The sequence below is a fragment of the Brassica napus genome, chromosome A5 (assembly GCF_020379485.1).
Source record: "Brassica napus cultivar Da-Ae chromosome A5, Da-Ae, whole genome shotgun sequence".
Lineage (NCBI taxonomy): Eukaryota > Viridiplantae > Streptophyta > Magnoliopsida > Brassicales > Brassicaceae > Brassica > Brassica napus.
This window is the reverse complement of record NC_063438.1, coordinates 9016496-9031646: the sequence shown is the minus strand read 5'-3', so window position 1 is coordinate 9031646 and position 15151 is coordinate 9016496. Positions and strand designations below refer to the sequence as shown.

Here is a 15151-nt window from a genome sequence, read left to right as displayed (position 1 = left end):
TGTGTTATATGATCAGATGGATGTTAGTCAAGTCGAACCACGTGATTACCCTCCAAGACTTTACCCTTCTAACCTAGAAGGTAAAGATATCAATCATAATTTCCGTGCAGGACATTTCCCCCACATTAAAGAAACAATAGGACTCGATGTGTGGGAAGAACTGGTGAACTCTCCCATTGGAGTAGTTGCTAGGCTACTTTCACGCGAAAGCATTTGGTCTGGTAGGACCGTACACTATCTGCTATGTAGACAGCTGCGAGTGCATAAAAAGGAGATATGGTCTGTTGTGGTTGATGATGTTATCAGGTTTAGCTTGCTCGAGTTTGGTGAGATCACTGGGTTAAACACAGGTCCATTGCCAACAGAAAGTTTTGAACCTGATCAATACAAAGAGTTTTGGGAGGAGTTGAAGGTGCCGCTTGGGATGGGACCCAAGTATGATGAGCTGAAGGCAGCATTAGAGTTCTGTCCTGGTTGGAGTTTTGAAAAGCGTAAGTGGTTGGGGATGTTATTTCTTCAAGCCATGGGACTGTACTGTTTGCATCACAATTCAAGGATACCCTTTCAAAGTGCAATAAGGGTATTCGACGATGAAGCCATGAGGTCGTATCCATGGGGTCGGACTGCATTCGAAGTTCTTGTTGACTCTCTGAAAACACTGTCTCCAGATGGAAAGTCATACACAGTAAGCGGCATGAAGGACGTTTTATTGGTTTGGGCGTATGAGTCCATCGTCTGTTTCGGTGAGAAGTTTGGGAGAGTGGTCAACAATGAAGACGTTCCTCTTTTGCGATGGGGTGGAAGGCGTACACGTTCAAGTTTTGATACTGTCTTGTCTGACGAAATCAAAGATCATGGCGAGGTAATGTTTAACTGCTACTTATACGACTGAGTTAACAGCTACTTAATGGTTGAGTTTATTTTATATTGTTGCCGAATTAGTCTATTTGATGGCTGAGTTTATTTTATATTGTGACCGAATTAATTTATTTGATGGCTTGGTTTTGTGTTATTTGATGGCTGAGTTTATGATAAACTGGTGTTGCAGGTCCGTTTGAGGAGAATGGTTATGAAGGAGTCAATTGAAGAGATGTTTCCTGTATGGTCGGATGAACCTGACGACCCACAACTCGTTAGGTTGGTAGAAGACATACACGCAGGTAGATACGTGAAAGGTTTCTGGGAAGTACAGAGGGATGAGCAGGGGAAGGGGAATGAGAAGAAGAAGAAGAAGAAAACGAAGGGAGTTTCATCAGAAGCTGAGCCATCAACAAAGAAGCAGAAGAAAGAAGCTGCTGAAACGAGAAAGGGTTCTAGCGAGGAGGAAGCTGTATTGGACAAAGCGACTCTGACGAATCTTGTGAGTGCTCTGCAGAATATTTCAGCAAAATTTGACGCTTACGATTTTGACCGGAACCGGCCAGTGATGGACGAGAAGACCCTAGATAACGTGGTGAAAGCTGTAGTGCAGCAGAGTCTGAAAGTTTTGGGGGAAAGGAAAATTCCCGACAACGATGCTAAACTCTCCTCCGCCGGCGTAGAAAAATCTTTATCGGTGACATCATCACCTCGTAGGAGGTCGCCACCGGAAAAGTCGGACAAAAGTCCAGTGGTAGAACCGCAGGCCCAGGAGGAGAAGTCTGTAAAAACTCCAGTGACAGAACCGCGGCAGCAGAAAAAGCCTGTCAAAAGTCCAGAGCCGCCGCAGCAGAAAGAGAAGGCTGTCAAAAGTCCGGTGCCGCCGCAGCGGAAGGAGAAGGCTGTCAAAAGTCCGGTGCCGGCGCAGCAGAAACAGCAGAAGTCAGTCAAAAGTCCAGCGTTAGCTGAGACCCCTGCAAAGAAGAATTCGGAGCTTGAGAAGGATACAGTGGTGAGAAGGATTTTGGGTGATGATTTTAATGAAATTGATTTCATCAGTGTTTCTCCTGCAAAGATTACTAAGGATGCTAAGGATGGTAAGGATGCCAACGTTCCAGCCTATGGACGCGGCTTACGGGGCAAGGCCAAGCGTACTGTTACTGTAAAGGATGAGGCTATCGAGGATAAGAAAAAAGCACAGCGGGCAGAGGCTGCGTTGAAGAGGAAGGAGAAGCAAGAGGCTAAGAAAAAAGAGAACGAGGAGAAGAAACAGAAGAGAAAAGCGGCTGAGTTACAAAAGAAACAAGAGGCTGGGTTACAGAAGAAAAAGAAGGAAGACGAGGCTGAGTTACCGAAAAAAAAGAAGGAAAAAGAGGCTGAGTTACCGAAGAAGAAGAAAGAAGAAGAGGAATGTGTGTTGTGACGAACGACGAAGTTCTTGCGGAAGATAACGCATTGGCGGCGGAGTCTGATGTCGAGCCAGCTGAATTGATTAGATCTTCCGTGATAAAGGAACTTCGGGAGAAATCAGTTAAGTTATCTCCACAAGGGTTTTCATTGACGAACCTTGATTCAGCACCAGTTTTTCCGTACATTGGAGACAATGGACAGACGACTTGCATGAGGAAGAACATTACGCCTTCATCAGTAATATACGACCCTTGCGCACCTGTTGATCCGGCGCGACTGGAAAAACTGAAGCAACACATTAAGGCAATTCCACCCAAACCACCAGCACCTAAAGATAAACCAGAAGAACCCTCAGCTGATCATGAGAGTGACTTCTACAGCATACTCATGCATGAAAGACCGTGGCCTGACAAAGAATATGGATGGGTGTTTGATAATGTAAGTCTTTATTAAGGCTGACTTATATATTCTATAAAGGCTGACTTATATATTTAATTCATTATATTACGGCTGACTTATTATTTTTCTTTGTCTAGCATATCGCTGCGTATATGAACGTCCTCATACAAAGGTCCATGCGAGATCCCACTCCATTCTGGTCCAAGCGGATTGGTTTCATAGACCCTTGGTTGTTAAGTTCTTGGGCTTCCGATTACAGGCAGTTCAGGATGAAACCTGCTTCGTTCAAGTTCAAAGACAGTGGTTATGAAGCGTTGGTAAACGGGAGATTCCCCGAAGAATTTACAACAAACTTGAAGTGGTATGCAGATGTGGATCACGTGTACGGATGTCTTCAAACCGGCGGTAATCACTGGGTGGCGTTTCACGTGGATCTGATCAAGGAGAAGATAGATTGCTACGATCCAATCTATGGAGAGTCAACACCCGAAAGTGAGCAAAAAATGCTAAATGCTTTTAGACCTCTACTGGAGATGCTTCCCTGGATGTTGAATGAGCTTATTCCTGCCGATCTCCGAAAGCATTCTAGGAAGAGGTTCGCATTCAGACGGAGGAGCAAAAGATACATTCCACAAAACAACATGTCAGGTGATTGTGGGGTTTATTCGTTGAAGTTTGTGGAGTGTCTAGCGCTTGGTGTAACTTTTGATGGCATAAACGATAGTAATATTCAAGGGTTACGGGTGAAGATGGCAGCAGATATCCTCGAGGAAGGAGGAAATGTTGGAATGAACAATTTGTTGTCAAATGAAACTGTGTTTGTTTGTGAACCTGTGTTTGTTGTTATGTTAACTATTTGACTTTGGATAACTGCTGTAATAACTCAGTCGTATCGATTAGTAATACTCAGCCAGTACTCATTGATAACTCAGTCATACCTCAAACATACCCTAGAATCAAAATAATTAATAATTTTTCATTCGAATGTTATATATAAAGTCCAATTATCAAAATAATTAATAATAACTCAATGTGTGAGCATGATCTTTGTTGACTATACGAGTTTGGAATCGATTATAATCTTGAGGTATATGTTGTCTCTTACGAGTACCTAAAACTCTAGGCAGTGATATGAGGTGTGAGCATGATTCAAAACACGTAAACTGTTATTGTGTTATTTATTATGAATTTGTGATATTTATCATATCTTGTGGTTCGTACATCATAAATCATAACCCTAAACAATCTTATTCGGAACCCAAACCCTAAATAACTAAACCCTATACCCTAAACGGCAAACAACAAATCAGCCGTAAAGGTCTTAATAACTCAGCCTGTTAGTGTAAGTTAATATTTACATATGGCGCGAAAATTTTAGATATTTTATCTCGCGACCTTTAATGTTCTATACTTCCCCTATATATAGCCCCCTTCTCTTGCACCTTCTCGCCTTATCTCACTAGAAAACCTAAACAATATCTCTATATCGCCTTACAAAGTTATGATTGTTCCTGGTTATTCAGAAAGGTTAGAGAACAGAGTCAATGAGATACTAAACTCTGAAAATCGTGAAAACCTTCCCGTTCTATACCCTGGCCCGGGTGTCTTGCTTGACAGCGTAATCTGGTTTAAATTTCTAAGCGATCTCTCCCTGGCCATCCCGTCGATTTTAGCAGAAGGATGGGTTCATGATTGGCCGACATGGCGCGCCATTCCCGATCATTTTAAGGAACGCTGGTTTCTTCAACTCGCTGTAAGGACAACATCTTTGAATTGTTTTTGATATTAGACATAATAACAGCACTTACATTTGGAAATTGGTTTTTTGTTGTAGCGCAAACGCACGTGGGCACGAAGATATAATTTTCAAGTTTGGACAAATTTTAATCTGGTGGCCAGAACGGTGTTTCGTTGTCAGATGCGCCTCTTGAAGAGGAGGTGGGCACATGGGGGTGAGAAGCCTGCGTGGATGCTAACTAGAGTTTGGCGTGATCTTGTCCACATGTTTGAAGAATTTGGTCCTGATAATTTTGGTTTTAGAAATTGATTTGTTGTTTTTGTTTGTATTCAGCCGTCAAGTTTTTGTAAAGTTGTTTAACTCAGCCGTTAAGTTTCTATAAAGTTGTTTAACTCAGCCATTAAGTTTCTATTAAGTTGTTTAACTCAGCCGTTTAGTTTCTATAAAGTTGTTTAACTCAGCCGTTAAGGTTTTATAAAGTTGTTTAACTCAGCCGGAATTGTTTGCGTCAAACGTCAGTGTTTCAGTTAAGTAACTCAGCCGTAATACGAATTAAGATACTAATAACTCAGCCTTATATTGTAAAAATACAAAGCCAAAGTTAACGCTATTTTCAATGTATTATTATGGCCGCCATTACTTAATCGAGACCAGTATTAGAGTCCTTTATTCTCTTATTATTATACGTGCGAGAAATTCCATCGTCATTGAGAATATCGAGACTCATTATTATGGCCGTCATTACATTATCGAGACTACTATTATTAGAGACCTTTATTCTCTTATTATTATGTGCATGAGAAATTTCGTTTGCATTGCATTGAGAATATCGAGACTCATTATTATACGGCTGGCACGCATGTATCGGATTATTTACATAATCGAGGTATTGTTATTTTTAATGTAACTCAGTCAATACGTCTACGTTAACTCAGCCAAAATATAGACGCTAACACAGCCGTAATACGAATTCAACTTAAGTGTTTGATAAAATAATAAAGAACCTTTCGTATTTCTTGATTTGATTGAGTATTCGTCATAATTAAAGTGCATCACGTGTGTGGAAAAATACGGCTCAAACCTAATATCGAGGCATTTAATAGTTTATTAATTTAAATTATTCCTCTTTATTTGAATTTAAAAAAAAAATGATTTTATATTACTACCACTATTGTTTTAACTTTGTCTTTCACACCAATTTCTCTTTCATTCAAAGAAAATGTCTTCTTCATCATCTGTGTCTGGTAACACTTACTTTCACCGCCGGCATGTGGAAAGAGGAACGCCGAAACAGTGTTGGTGTGGTGAACCCGCTGAATTATGTACATCTGCATCACGGGCTAATCCAGGAAGACTGTACTATTGCTGTCGCAAAGGATATATTAAGGTTTGATTTTTAATTTTATTCATTATACTGTCAATGTGATACTAAGAGCTGGGCATGTTGGTGAAATCAGAGACATTTATTCAAATGGGCGGACGAGTGCTTGGTGGAAGAGGTAGAAGATATGAAATCGGTGATGAGTGACATGACCAAAGGCATATCAGATCTGAGAGTAGACGTTGGTCGGTTGGAGAAAGAACTCGGTAAAGCGGAAAAGATGAAGTGTTTGATGTTTCCAGTGGTGGTTTGTGGGTTTGGTATGGCCATATTTTGGCACTATTTCTTTGCGTAGTCATGTGTTGTAATCATAATTTAGACGCAATGTTTTTAGTAACTCAGCTATTACGTTCAATGCAACTCAGCCAGTACGTTAATTAATTCATAATCAAACAATAACCCAGCCATAATACGAGTATTCGTCAGTCATAACGTTTTAATAACTCAGTTATAACGTTCACTGCAATTCAGCCGTTACGTTAATTAAGTCACTATCAAACAATAACCCAGCCATAATATGAGTATTCGTCAGTCATAATGTTTTAATAACTCAGTTATAACGTTCACTGCAATTCAGCCGTTACGTTAATTAAGTCATATCAAACAATAACCCAGCCATTATATGAGTATTCGTCAGTCATAACGTTTTAGTAACTCAGCTATAACGTTCAGTGGAAGTCAGTCGTTACGTTAATTAAGTCATAATCAAACAATAACCCAACCATTATATGAGTATTAGTCAGCCATAAAAAGAGACATACATAAATTTCTGGTTCGACATACATAAGTTTAGGTTCAAAATCACTCTTCCCTTTCCGGACATACACACATTAGTGGAGTAGTTTTCCCATCTCCAACCACATTGAACACAAATAAGTCTCCTATGGCGCATCTGTTAGCACGACAGAACTTTCTCCAGCCTCTTCTGATGTAATACATGCCGTCTGCTTCGCTAAATCGCAAACTCACAGTCCATGAATTTCCCTCTTTGTTGACAAGTATTATCTCTTGGCATTGTTTGTTCAAAGCAGTACAAGTCGTAGCTCCCTCAGGAAGATACTGCAAACACAGAACGTAAAGACACAGAACAGATCAAACCATATGTTAATAACTAACTAAATACTGCAAACACAGAACGTAAAGACACTGAACAGATCAAACCATATGTTAATAACTAACTAAATATGGTCTATAACTGAAAATCGACTCACAAGTTTGTCTTCTTTTAGATTCGAAGCAGTGACCTCAGCCTGAAAACAATAGTCAAATGAGAAAGAAGGAGCATCATCCGCATCGGCTTCTTCCTTGATGATGTGAGGATGTGTATACTGAATCTCACAACAGCTAGGACCAAATGGTGTGACATGAAACACCATATCTCCTTCGTGTTTGAAGATGACAATGTCACCGATTTGAAGGTCATGTGCTGTGGTGAAATCTTTCCAACCTCCGGTGAGTCTCCTGCCTTCTTGTATCACTTCCCAAGTTTGATCTGTAGCGTCCGATCTTAGTTTCCATGTTTTCCGGTTTGTCTTCCCTTCTATGTGCTGTGAGAAGAAGCCAAGTGGTATTGTCTGCAGGTCAGAAAAGCCAAAGTTAAGCAAACTCTAAAATAGGAACATATACACATGAGAAATAGAGAGTGTGTGTCTACCACGCCACTGTGGAAATCGGGAAGCAGAGGCTTCAAGAAATGAGGTTTGTGCGAATTAGGCATCTGCAAACAAGAAAAGAATGGGAAGAAAACATCATCGAACCGAAGCTGAATCCACAAATCTGCAAAAGAGAGGCTTCGGTTTTACCTTCGTATCGAAATCGCCTGTCGTCGAGAGCTTTTCTTTTTTTTTTCGCGTTGGGACGAAAATGATTTCTTTTTTTTTCCTTGTGTAAAGTAAATAATGCCGGAAAATATAACTCAGCCGTAACATTGTTAATAATTAATAATGCCGAAGAATAAAACTCAGCCGTAACATAGTTAATAATTAATAATACCGAAAACTAAACCTCAGTCGTAAAATTGTTAATATTTAATGATGTCGAAAAAATAAAAGTTGGCCAAAAGAGTCATACATAATTTAACTCAGTGTCGAGTTATGTCCTGACACGCATGTCCGAGTAATTTACGATATCGAGGTCATTATATGTTTATTTTATTTGGACACGCGTGATCTTTATATTTAATATGATTTCCCTATTATATTTCCAATATTTACAAGTAAAAGATAAAGGAAAAACCAGAGTCGACTTCTAAAACCTAAAGTAAGTCTCTTTCGTCCAAAATCGATTTTGAATTATTTTTTGTATTTTGGCCTTGTTCGATTTTGCATTATTTTTGTGTGCTATGATGTATAAATTAGATGGATCTACAGCGTGGAATTCCAAGGACGTGCGACTGTGGAGCTGCTACCATTGTGTTAACGTCAGGTACAATAAAGAATCCGGGTAGAAGATTTTATCGATGTGGAGCAAATTCGGGTCAAAACCATGTTTTCAAATGGCTTGATGAAGCACATGATGAAGAGTTTGTAGTTGTGGCAAACAAACTCGCGACGATAGAGCAGGATTTGGCCGCTATAAAAGCAGAATTAGATGATATGAAGAAAGACATAACTGAGATCATAAAAATTATTGAATGTCTTAGGATGAAGTCTTAAATGTATTAGTTGCTACTACTACTTCTTTGTTTACTCAGATTCTGTACTCATAAGTCAGTCTATGTTTATGTAACTCGGATTTAACTCAGCCGTTGTTAATTTCTTCCGAAACAACAACTCAGCCGTAACATGTAATAATATCAGTCTTAACGTTTAGGTGAACAATCAAAAAACAGTCATATTTCTAACAATCAAAAAACAATCAAAACTCAGCCATAAGATGAAAATAACTCAGCCATAAGATGAAAATAAGTCAGCCATAAGATGAAAATAACTCAGCCATAAGATGAAAATAAGTCAGCCATAAGATGAAAATAACTCAGCCATAAGAAAATAAGTCAGCCATAAAAACAGAATATATAATTTTTTTGTTCGACATACATAATGGCATAGCAAAAAACATAAAAAAGATAAGATTCTGATGCAGAGACATCTTCACCACTTACTTGTGTCCCTAAACAGGCTTATCGGTTCAAAATCACGAAAGAACAAGGAAATCTCTTTGATCCAGAAACAGCGCTCACACATGTTGTCGTCCTTAGTCACATCAATGTGCCATAGGCAGAGACATTGTCGGTCCACAACATTTGCACATTGGCAAAGGTAGAAGGACGGAACATAAGTAGAAGTGAACATGGCCTTAATTTGACGGAACTCGTCAGTATGCCACAAACCCCATCCCCATTTCGCATCTCGAACAAGTTTCCCGACCCTGTCAACAGTTGCTCTTGGAATTCTCCGAAAATACTGCGCATCACCGTAAAAGATTGCTTGAGTCATAGCGTGTGTATACACTGCACGCTCATATCCTGCATCTGCTGCACGCTTGAGGAGAGAAAGGCCATAATCTTGCTCATCGTATGAGTAGAAAAACTGTACACCCTTTACATAAATTGTGCTTGGATTGTTCTCAGCGTAGCAAGTTTTCAACAACTGAGATGGCATAATGAGACCCCAGGGAAAGGATAACACATCGAAATAATGGTATACCCTACGCATCTCTGCTAACGCCTTCATCGACCTGGACGATGCTCTGAGGCGGTAGAGATCTTGGAAGGAGTTACGGGCCACACGTTCAACCACCATTGCCTGAAGATCTTCAGGCAATTCAAGCAGAGGGAAATATTCCATTTTCTCTGAGAGGACAGTTGTGTAAAAGATAGAGAGTTGAAGATGTGTAATTGTTTGAGAAGTACCTTATTTATCTGCAGTTAACGGTTGTAGTTTCGTATCGCGGCGTTTCTTATTTCTTATTTTGAGCGGGAATTTAATCCATAACTCAGCCGTGTATTACAATAACTCAGCCTTAGTTGACTTCGCGACGTTTCGTGTTTCTAGCGGGGAAGTTTTTTTCAACTGCGTTTGAATAAAAGAGCTGACATTAGAAATCACGACAATTATTAGGCGTGTGAGTAACATTATCTCAGCCAATGAAGATTAATTTCTCTTAATTTAATTCGCTACTTTCGTATTCCACTTTATAATCAATAATTACGTAGGGGCTATTACGTAACGTAGGGCAATTAAGTACGGACATTTCGTTTTTCGATGTCTGTGTCTCTCTTGAGTAATGGGAAGCGGGCAAATCAATGAAAATAAAAACCCAACCACAATACAAAAAAACCCAGCCGTATTACAACACAAAAACCAGCCGTATTACAAATAATAAACCAGCCGTTGTGCAAATCAATGAAAATAAAACCCAGCCGTATTACAACACAAAACCCAGCCGTATTACAACACAAAACCCAGCCGTATTACAAAACAACATGAAAAGCAATTGCTTATATCGGACAAGTTCTCGCATTATGTCCACTTTGACTGCAACGAGAACATATGTGCTCTTTCCTAGGACGTTTGTTTGCAAGTGCAACTTCTAAAGCAGATTTCATCCTATTTTTTTTAGGTCTTCCCGGTTGTTGACGAATAAACGGTGGAAAGCACTGTACGTTAGCCACGTTATCTGGAACAGGTAGCGCTGAGTCAACCGGCATGACCGATTCAGCGTATGCGCTAGCTAAATAAGTGCTTTTATAGTAAGGACTGCACAGTGATATACGAGAAACATTTCTTTCCTCTGCAGCTGCGATTGCGTGTACACATGGTATTTTCTCGACATCGAAACGCCGACATGTGCACTTTCGCTCAACCAAATTAACAACATTCAAAGACTCGCCAGCAGCGCCATATTTAACTTCAGTGTGATGGTCATCAATCCTTTGAACCGTCCAATCCCGGGAGGCACTTACACGTCCCTATTAACAAAACCCAATATTCGTGAAACGGCTTACTTATTATTTATAAAGCTGGCTTATGCAATATAACGACTGACTTATTAGATTTAAAGACTGACTTATTTTACTGTTACGACTGACTTACTTGTAATAGTTTCTCCACACCGCGCGTGAGTGTGGTTGACTGCGATCTGGCATCCACTCTTCGTTCAGCAAACCATCTGGTCATCATAACCCGTATCGATTCCAATATTCGAACAATGTTAAGACCTCTAGCATGCGATAATGCTCTGTTCATTGATTCCGCTATGTTCGTAGTCATCAAATTGTACCTCTCGCCCGGGAAATAAACACGTGTCCACAGTCTGACATCAGCTCTTTCGAGGTAGCCGTGGAGATCAGGATTAAGTGCTTCAATCTCCTCGAAAATCATATCAAAGTCAGACATTCTAAAACATCTCGCCGCTTTCTTCACCAGCCGAAATACATCTTTTCCTTTGTACCGTCCCAATATGTTTTTATACAAATGATAGGTGCATATTCCACGAGCAGCTAACGGATACACATTTGTAATTGCTTTCCCTATCGAGTTATGCCTATCTGATATTATCGCAAGACCCTCCTGGTCAGGAATCAACACTTTTAGTTGCGTAAAAAACCAATTCCACGAATCATCATTTTCAGTGTCAACCACTGCGAAGGCTATTGGAAAAATCTGAAAGTTACCATCCTGAGCTAGTGCTGTGAGTAGCGTCCCTTTATATTTACCATTAAGAAACGTACCGTCGACGACAACAACTTTGCGCATGAAAGGAAACCCATTAACGCTCGCACCAAACGCAAGAAACACATACATGAATCTTCCAAGCTCATCGATTTGAAGACGCGTAACTGTATTCGGATTTGCCCTTCTTATCATGTATAAGTAAGAAGGCAAGAGTTCAAAACCACACTCAGGTGTGCCCTCATCGATTTCCCTTGCACATTTAAGCGTCCGGTGTGATTTCCAATATTCCATCTGCTCACATGAAAAAACAATTTACATAACTCAGCCACATCATATCATTAAGACGGTCACAACGTAAACATAACTCAACCATAGTTTTGTAACTCAGCCATTTCTAACATAAAATAACCCAGCCTATACTCTACCATAACTCAGCCGTTTAACATAATTACCTTTACACCAAACTGCTTAGTGATAGCTATTCCGACACTCTCAGGGCGAACGGCCGGACCAACGTCGCCGAGAAAGTTCTTGTACAACTCTCCTAAAATATCCGGTGTTGCATTTCGAGATCGATTAGAACGCTCAGTTACAGAACATGCATGATCCGAGTCGTAAATACGAATATAAAACTGCGGGGACAATCCTTCGGTAGATGCACGAACTCTCCATGTACATCCATCAACCCAACACTTAACAACGTATGTTGTCAGGTTTGATATTTCTACATCAAAATCAAATTGATGCCTCACTGTAAAAAGTTTCAGTCGTCTCTTCAAATGCTTTTTAGTCAAGTATCGTTGTCCTACCGCAAGGTCTAACGACGACATCTCCAACTTCAAAACCTCCAGATTCCCTTTAGATTCGCTCATCAAGAAGTTCTGATATCTCTTCTTGGAAGGTAGCGTTGGTGAATCTTCGTCTTCTTCGATAGGAGACTCACCGTATGTGCTGAAGTTATCATCTTCAGATGACGCACCGTCCGAGTCATCGAACATATCAAATCGACTTTCAAATTCATCATCTTCTTCGTTTTCTTTGCCTATTTCATCTTCTCCGGCTACGTCGTGTATTTCAACGTTACTAAAGCAGTCATTCTCAATTTCATCTTGTTCATCCTCCAAACTGCAACCATCGTAACTCCCATTCTCTATAGACTCAACTTCTAAAGCTTCTTCTTCTAAAGCTTCTTCTTCTGAAGCGTCTTCTTCTGAAGCGTCTTCTTCTGAAGCGTCTTCTTCTGAAGCTTCTTCTTCTGAAGCTTCTTCTTCTGAAGCTTCTACGTCTGAGCTGTCATCCTTTTTCTCTGTAATCTCCACACAGAGACGTAGTTGTTCGCTTTTCTTTAAGCTTAGAAAACATTGCAATTGTCGAGTGTTGGACACGTAAACTGGTGGAGTGTTGTGCGCCATTGTTTTCAATGTTTTATTCGAAAACATGTAGCTAAGCAGAATATGAACCTTCAAATCATTCAAACCGTAATCGTCGATGACAGACTTTGTGAAATCTTCAAGTTTAGTTTTCTCACCTAAATGAAGAACTCTACACCCTCTACTGTCGACGTTGAATACATATCGTTTTTTCATAATCCATTTACCGGAAACAATAATAACGGGATCCATTACCATATGAGAAAGATGAAGAGGATAGATAACTGAGATGATGAAGAAGAAAAGAAAGGCTGTGTAATCATTCAAAAATAAGATGAAGAAGACAACTGAAAGGTCTCGTAACTCAGTTGTAAATTGGGCGACCGTTAGTGATGACATGTCAAATCCGAGTTGATGACATGGCAGATGACATGGAACATCGGTTAATCAGCCGACAAACAAATCAGTAACTCAGCCAAAATAAGTCAGCCATCATTTTACACTTTGTCAGCCGATACATGGAAACATTCTAGTAATTAATCTTTTGACAGTAAGTCAGCCGCAATAAGGATGAACAACCATATGTCAGCCGTATCGTTACGTAAATCAGCCATCAAACGAGAACATTCTAGTAATTAATCTTTCGCTCATACGTCAGCCGCAAAGCAGCTGAGTTTACTGTTTATCCATGCTTTAACGGCTGACTAATACAAACCCAGTCGTAACAGCATCCCATAACTCAGCCGTGGCTTCAATAACCCAGCCCATCCATGTTCCTTTACTCAGCTGAAAAAAAGTTTCTCAGCCGTTTCTTAACCACGACTCAGCCAAATTTTCCAGAAATCAAACCGCCGATGTATAAGTCAGCCGTCATTTGTATCATTAAGTCAGCCGTGGTCACATAACTCAGCCGGATTTCTGTAAATCAGTTGTATCGGCAAGCTGACTTATAGTTTTAAGTCAGCCACTTTCACTTAAGTCAGTCGTATGTATTAAGTCAGCCGTAACGTAAAGATAAATCGGCCGTAACTACGTATCTATCGCTTAACAGCTGACTTAATGAAAATACGGACGCGAATTCCTCCGTGGCGCCGGTTTTTTGCCTACGTGGCAGCGAAAAGTAATGGCATTCTCGTAAATACGTTTTTTCTCATAACGTAAAAAAAGGGTACGCTTGGTATCGAAAATATTCTAGTAATAAAAAAAAGATCTGTATCATTCTAGTCAATACACCTAAAATATGTAACATTCTAGTAAACTTCCCTTATTTTATTAGGACATGGAAGCAGAAACATGGACTACAAAGGACTTTATTTATGATTCATCATTAGTCGGGCTTTATTGTTTTATGTTTTTCATGGAGATTGAGAGTGGTGATGAGTCTGAGTGACGATAGGAGATGCACAACATCTGCAGCACTTCCTATTGGCGCTGGCTCGCAACACACACAAGCCGGGCAAATCGGTCGCCTGGGGCGATGGGAACTGAAAACACACATACTTCATCAAACTATACATTGGAATTATTAATGATTGTCTATATAGATAGTTTGACAAGTTCAGTACCTCTGGGGGTCGAAGGAACACGAGCAGCGTTGCTTTGTGATAGGGGAAGAAGAAGTAGCAGAGAGAAGACAATGATCTTCACTAAGATGGACTTTTCACTGTGAAACGCCATTGATGCTCTGCTATTGTTATGGATTATGATATGAGAGCACATATGGTATTGATATACATTATAAAGAAAAAGTATTTATATGCGTTTTCCGAGGACGACTTTTCCACTGTCCAATTTAGGATTCAAAGTCTCTTTGTGTGCTGAATGAGAAGTCAAATGTCTTTAAATTACTAGGCTGACCCACATGTAAGGTAAGGCCAAACTTAAGGGCAGGATTATCAGGGGGAGAGGGGGCCACAAAAAAACAAAAACCGGTTGAAGAATAGCCATAACAAAAACCGCTATTTGATGGTTTCTTGCACTGTTCGCGGGTTCCACTAATACATGGCAGCTTTTAATTTTTTTCATTCAAACAAAAAAAGATAAAAAAAATTAAAAAAAAGAAATAAGAAACCCACATTTGGATTTTACCTAAGCATAGGCATTCGGGGTCCCAATCGGGTTTCGGTTTTATCCATTCGGGTTTCGGTTTTTCGGGTTTATCAAAATCAACCCCATTCGGATTATATAAAAGTTCGGTTCGGGACCGGTTCGGGTTCTATCGGGTTCGGGTCGGGGTTAGTAAATCTTCAAAGAACCGGTATAACCCATTGTATTTTTGGGTTCGGGTCCCAATCGGTTCTTCGGTTTAAAAATACTTGATTTGTACCTGTTTTGTAACTAAAACATAAATGAAATCGGTTCTTCGAATTTAAAATACATG

At 39.9% G+C, this 15151-nt stretch overlaps 3 protein-coding genes and 1 long non-coding RNA gene across 4 annotated transcripts; 1 reads left to right on the top strand and 3 right to left on the bottom strand.

Annotated features, from left to right (window-relative positions):
- Positions 1 to 5624: 5624 nt before the first annotated feature.
- On the top strand, positions 5625 to 6081 carry LOC125608548 (uncharacterized protein At4g04775-like). The gene is made up of 2 exons (XM_048778973.1): positions 5625 to 5792; positions 5863 to 6081. Exons 1-2 carry the CDS (start codon positions 5625 to 5627, stop codon positions 6079 to 6081), a joined length of 387 nt encoding a protein of 128 aa, XP_048634930.1.
- Positions 6082 to 6526: 445 nt separating this feature from the next.
- LOC125609485 (B3 domain-containing protein REM10-like) lies at positions 6527 to 7551 on the bottom strand. The gene is made up of 3 exons (XM_048780955.1): positions 7441 to 7551; positions 6998 to 7360; positions 6527 to 6845 (listed from the first exon to the last, which is right to left on the bottom strand). The coding sequence occupies exons 1-3, from the start codon at positions 7501 to 7503 to the stop codon at positions 6588 to 6590; spliced, it is 684 nt and encodes a 227-aa protein (XP_048636912.1). The 5' UTR covers positions 7504 to 7551; the 3' UTR covers positions 6527 to 6587.
- A 2673-nt stretch (positions 7552 to 10224) lies between these two features.
- On the bottom strand, positions 10225 to 13023 carry LOC106453749. The gene is made up of 4 exons (XM_013895963.2): positions 12444 to 13023; positions 11854 to 12365; positions 10820 to 11692; positions 10225 to 10695 (listed from the first exon to the last, which is right to left on the bottom strand). The coding sequence occupies exons 1-4, from the start codon at positions 13021 to 13023 to the stop codon at positions 10225 to 10227; spliced, it is 2436 nt and encodes an 811-aa protein (XP_013751417.2).
- Positions 13024 to 13966: 943 nt separating this feature from the next.
- On the bottom strand, positions 13967 to 14921 carry LOC125609486. Its single transcript, XR_007339745.1, has 2 exons — positions 14337 to 14921; positions 13967 to 14255 (listed from the first exon to the last, which is right to left on the bottom strand). It is a non-coding gene; the product is annotated as an uncharacterized LOC125609486 (long non-coding RNA).
- Between the last annotated feature and the right edge of the window lie 230 nt (positions 14922 to 15151).

What these genes read in the sequence shown, in the direction of transcription:
- LOC125608548 (XM_048778973.1), top strand. Translation starts at nt 5,625, where the DNA reads ATGTCTTCTTCATCATCTGTGTCTGGTAACACTTACTTTCACCGCCGG. An exon ending in GTCGCAAAGGATATATTAAG is followed by an intron (nt 5,793 to 5,862) that starts GTTTGATTTTTA and finishes TGGTGAAATCAG; the next exon opens with AGACATTTATTCAAATGGGC.
- LOC125609485 (XM_048780955.1), bottom strand. Translation starts at nt 7,503, where the DNA reads ATGCCTAATTCGCACAAACCTCATTTCTTGAAGCCTCTGCTTCCCGAT. An exon ending in CCGATTTCCACAGTGGCGTG is followed by an intron (nt 7,361 to 7,440) that starts GTAGACACACAC and finishes TCTGACCTGCAG; the next exon opens with ACAATACCACTTGGCTTCTT. An exon ending in ATCTAAAAGAAGACAAACTT is followed by an intron (nt 6,846 to 6,997) that starts GTGAGTCGATTT and finishes CTGTGTTTGCAG; the next exon opens with TATCTTCCTGAGGGAGCTAC.
- LOC106453749 (XM_013895963.2), bottom strand. Translation starts at nt 13,023, where the DNA reads ATGGATCCCGTTATTATTGTTTCCGGTAAATGGATTATGAAAAAACGA. An exon ending in AGCCGGAGAAGATGAAATAG is followed by an intron (nt 12,366 to 12,443) that starts GCAAAGAAAACG and finishes CGTCATCTGAAG; the next exon opens with ATGATAACTTCAGCACATAC. An exon ending in GTGTGGAGAAACTATTACAA is followed by an intron (nt 10,696 to 10,819) that starts GTAAGTCAGTCG and finishes TTTTGTTAATAG; the next exon opens with GGACGTGTAAGTGCCTCCCG.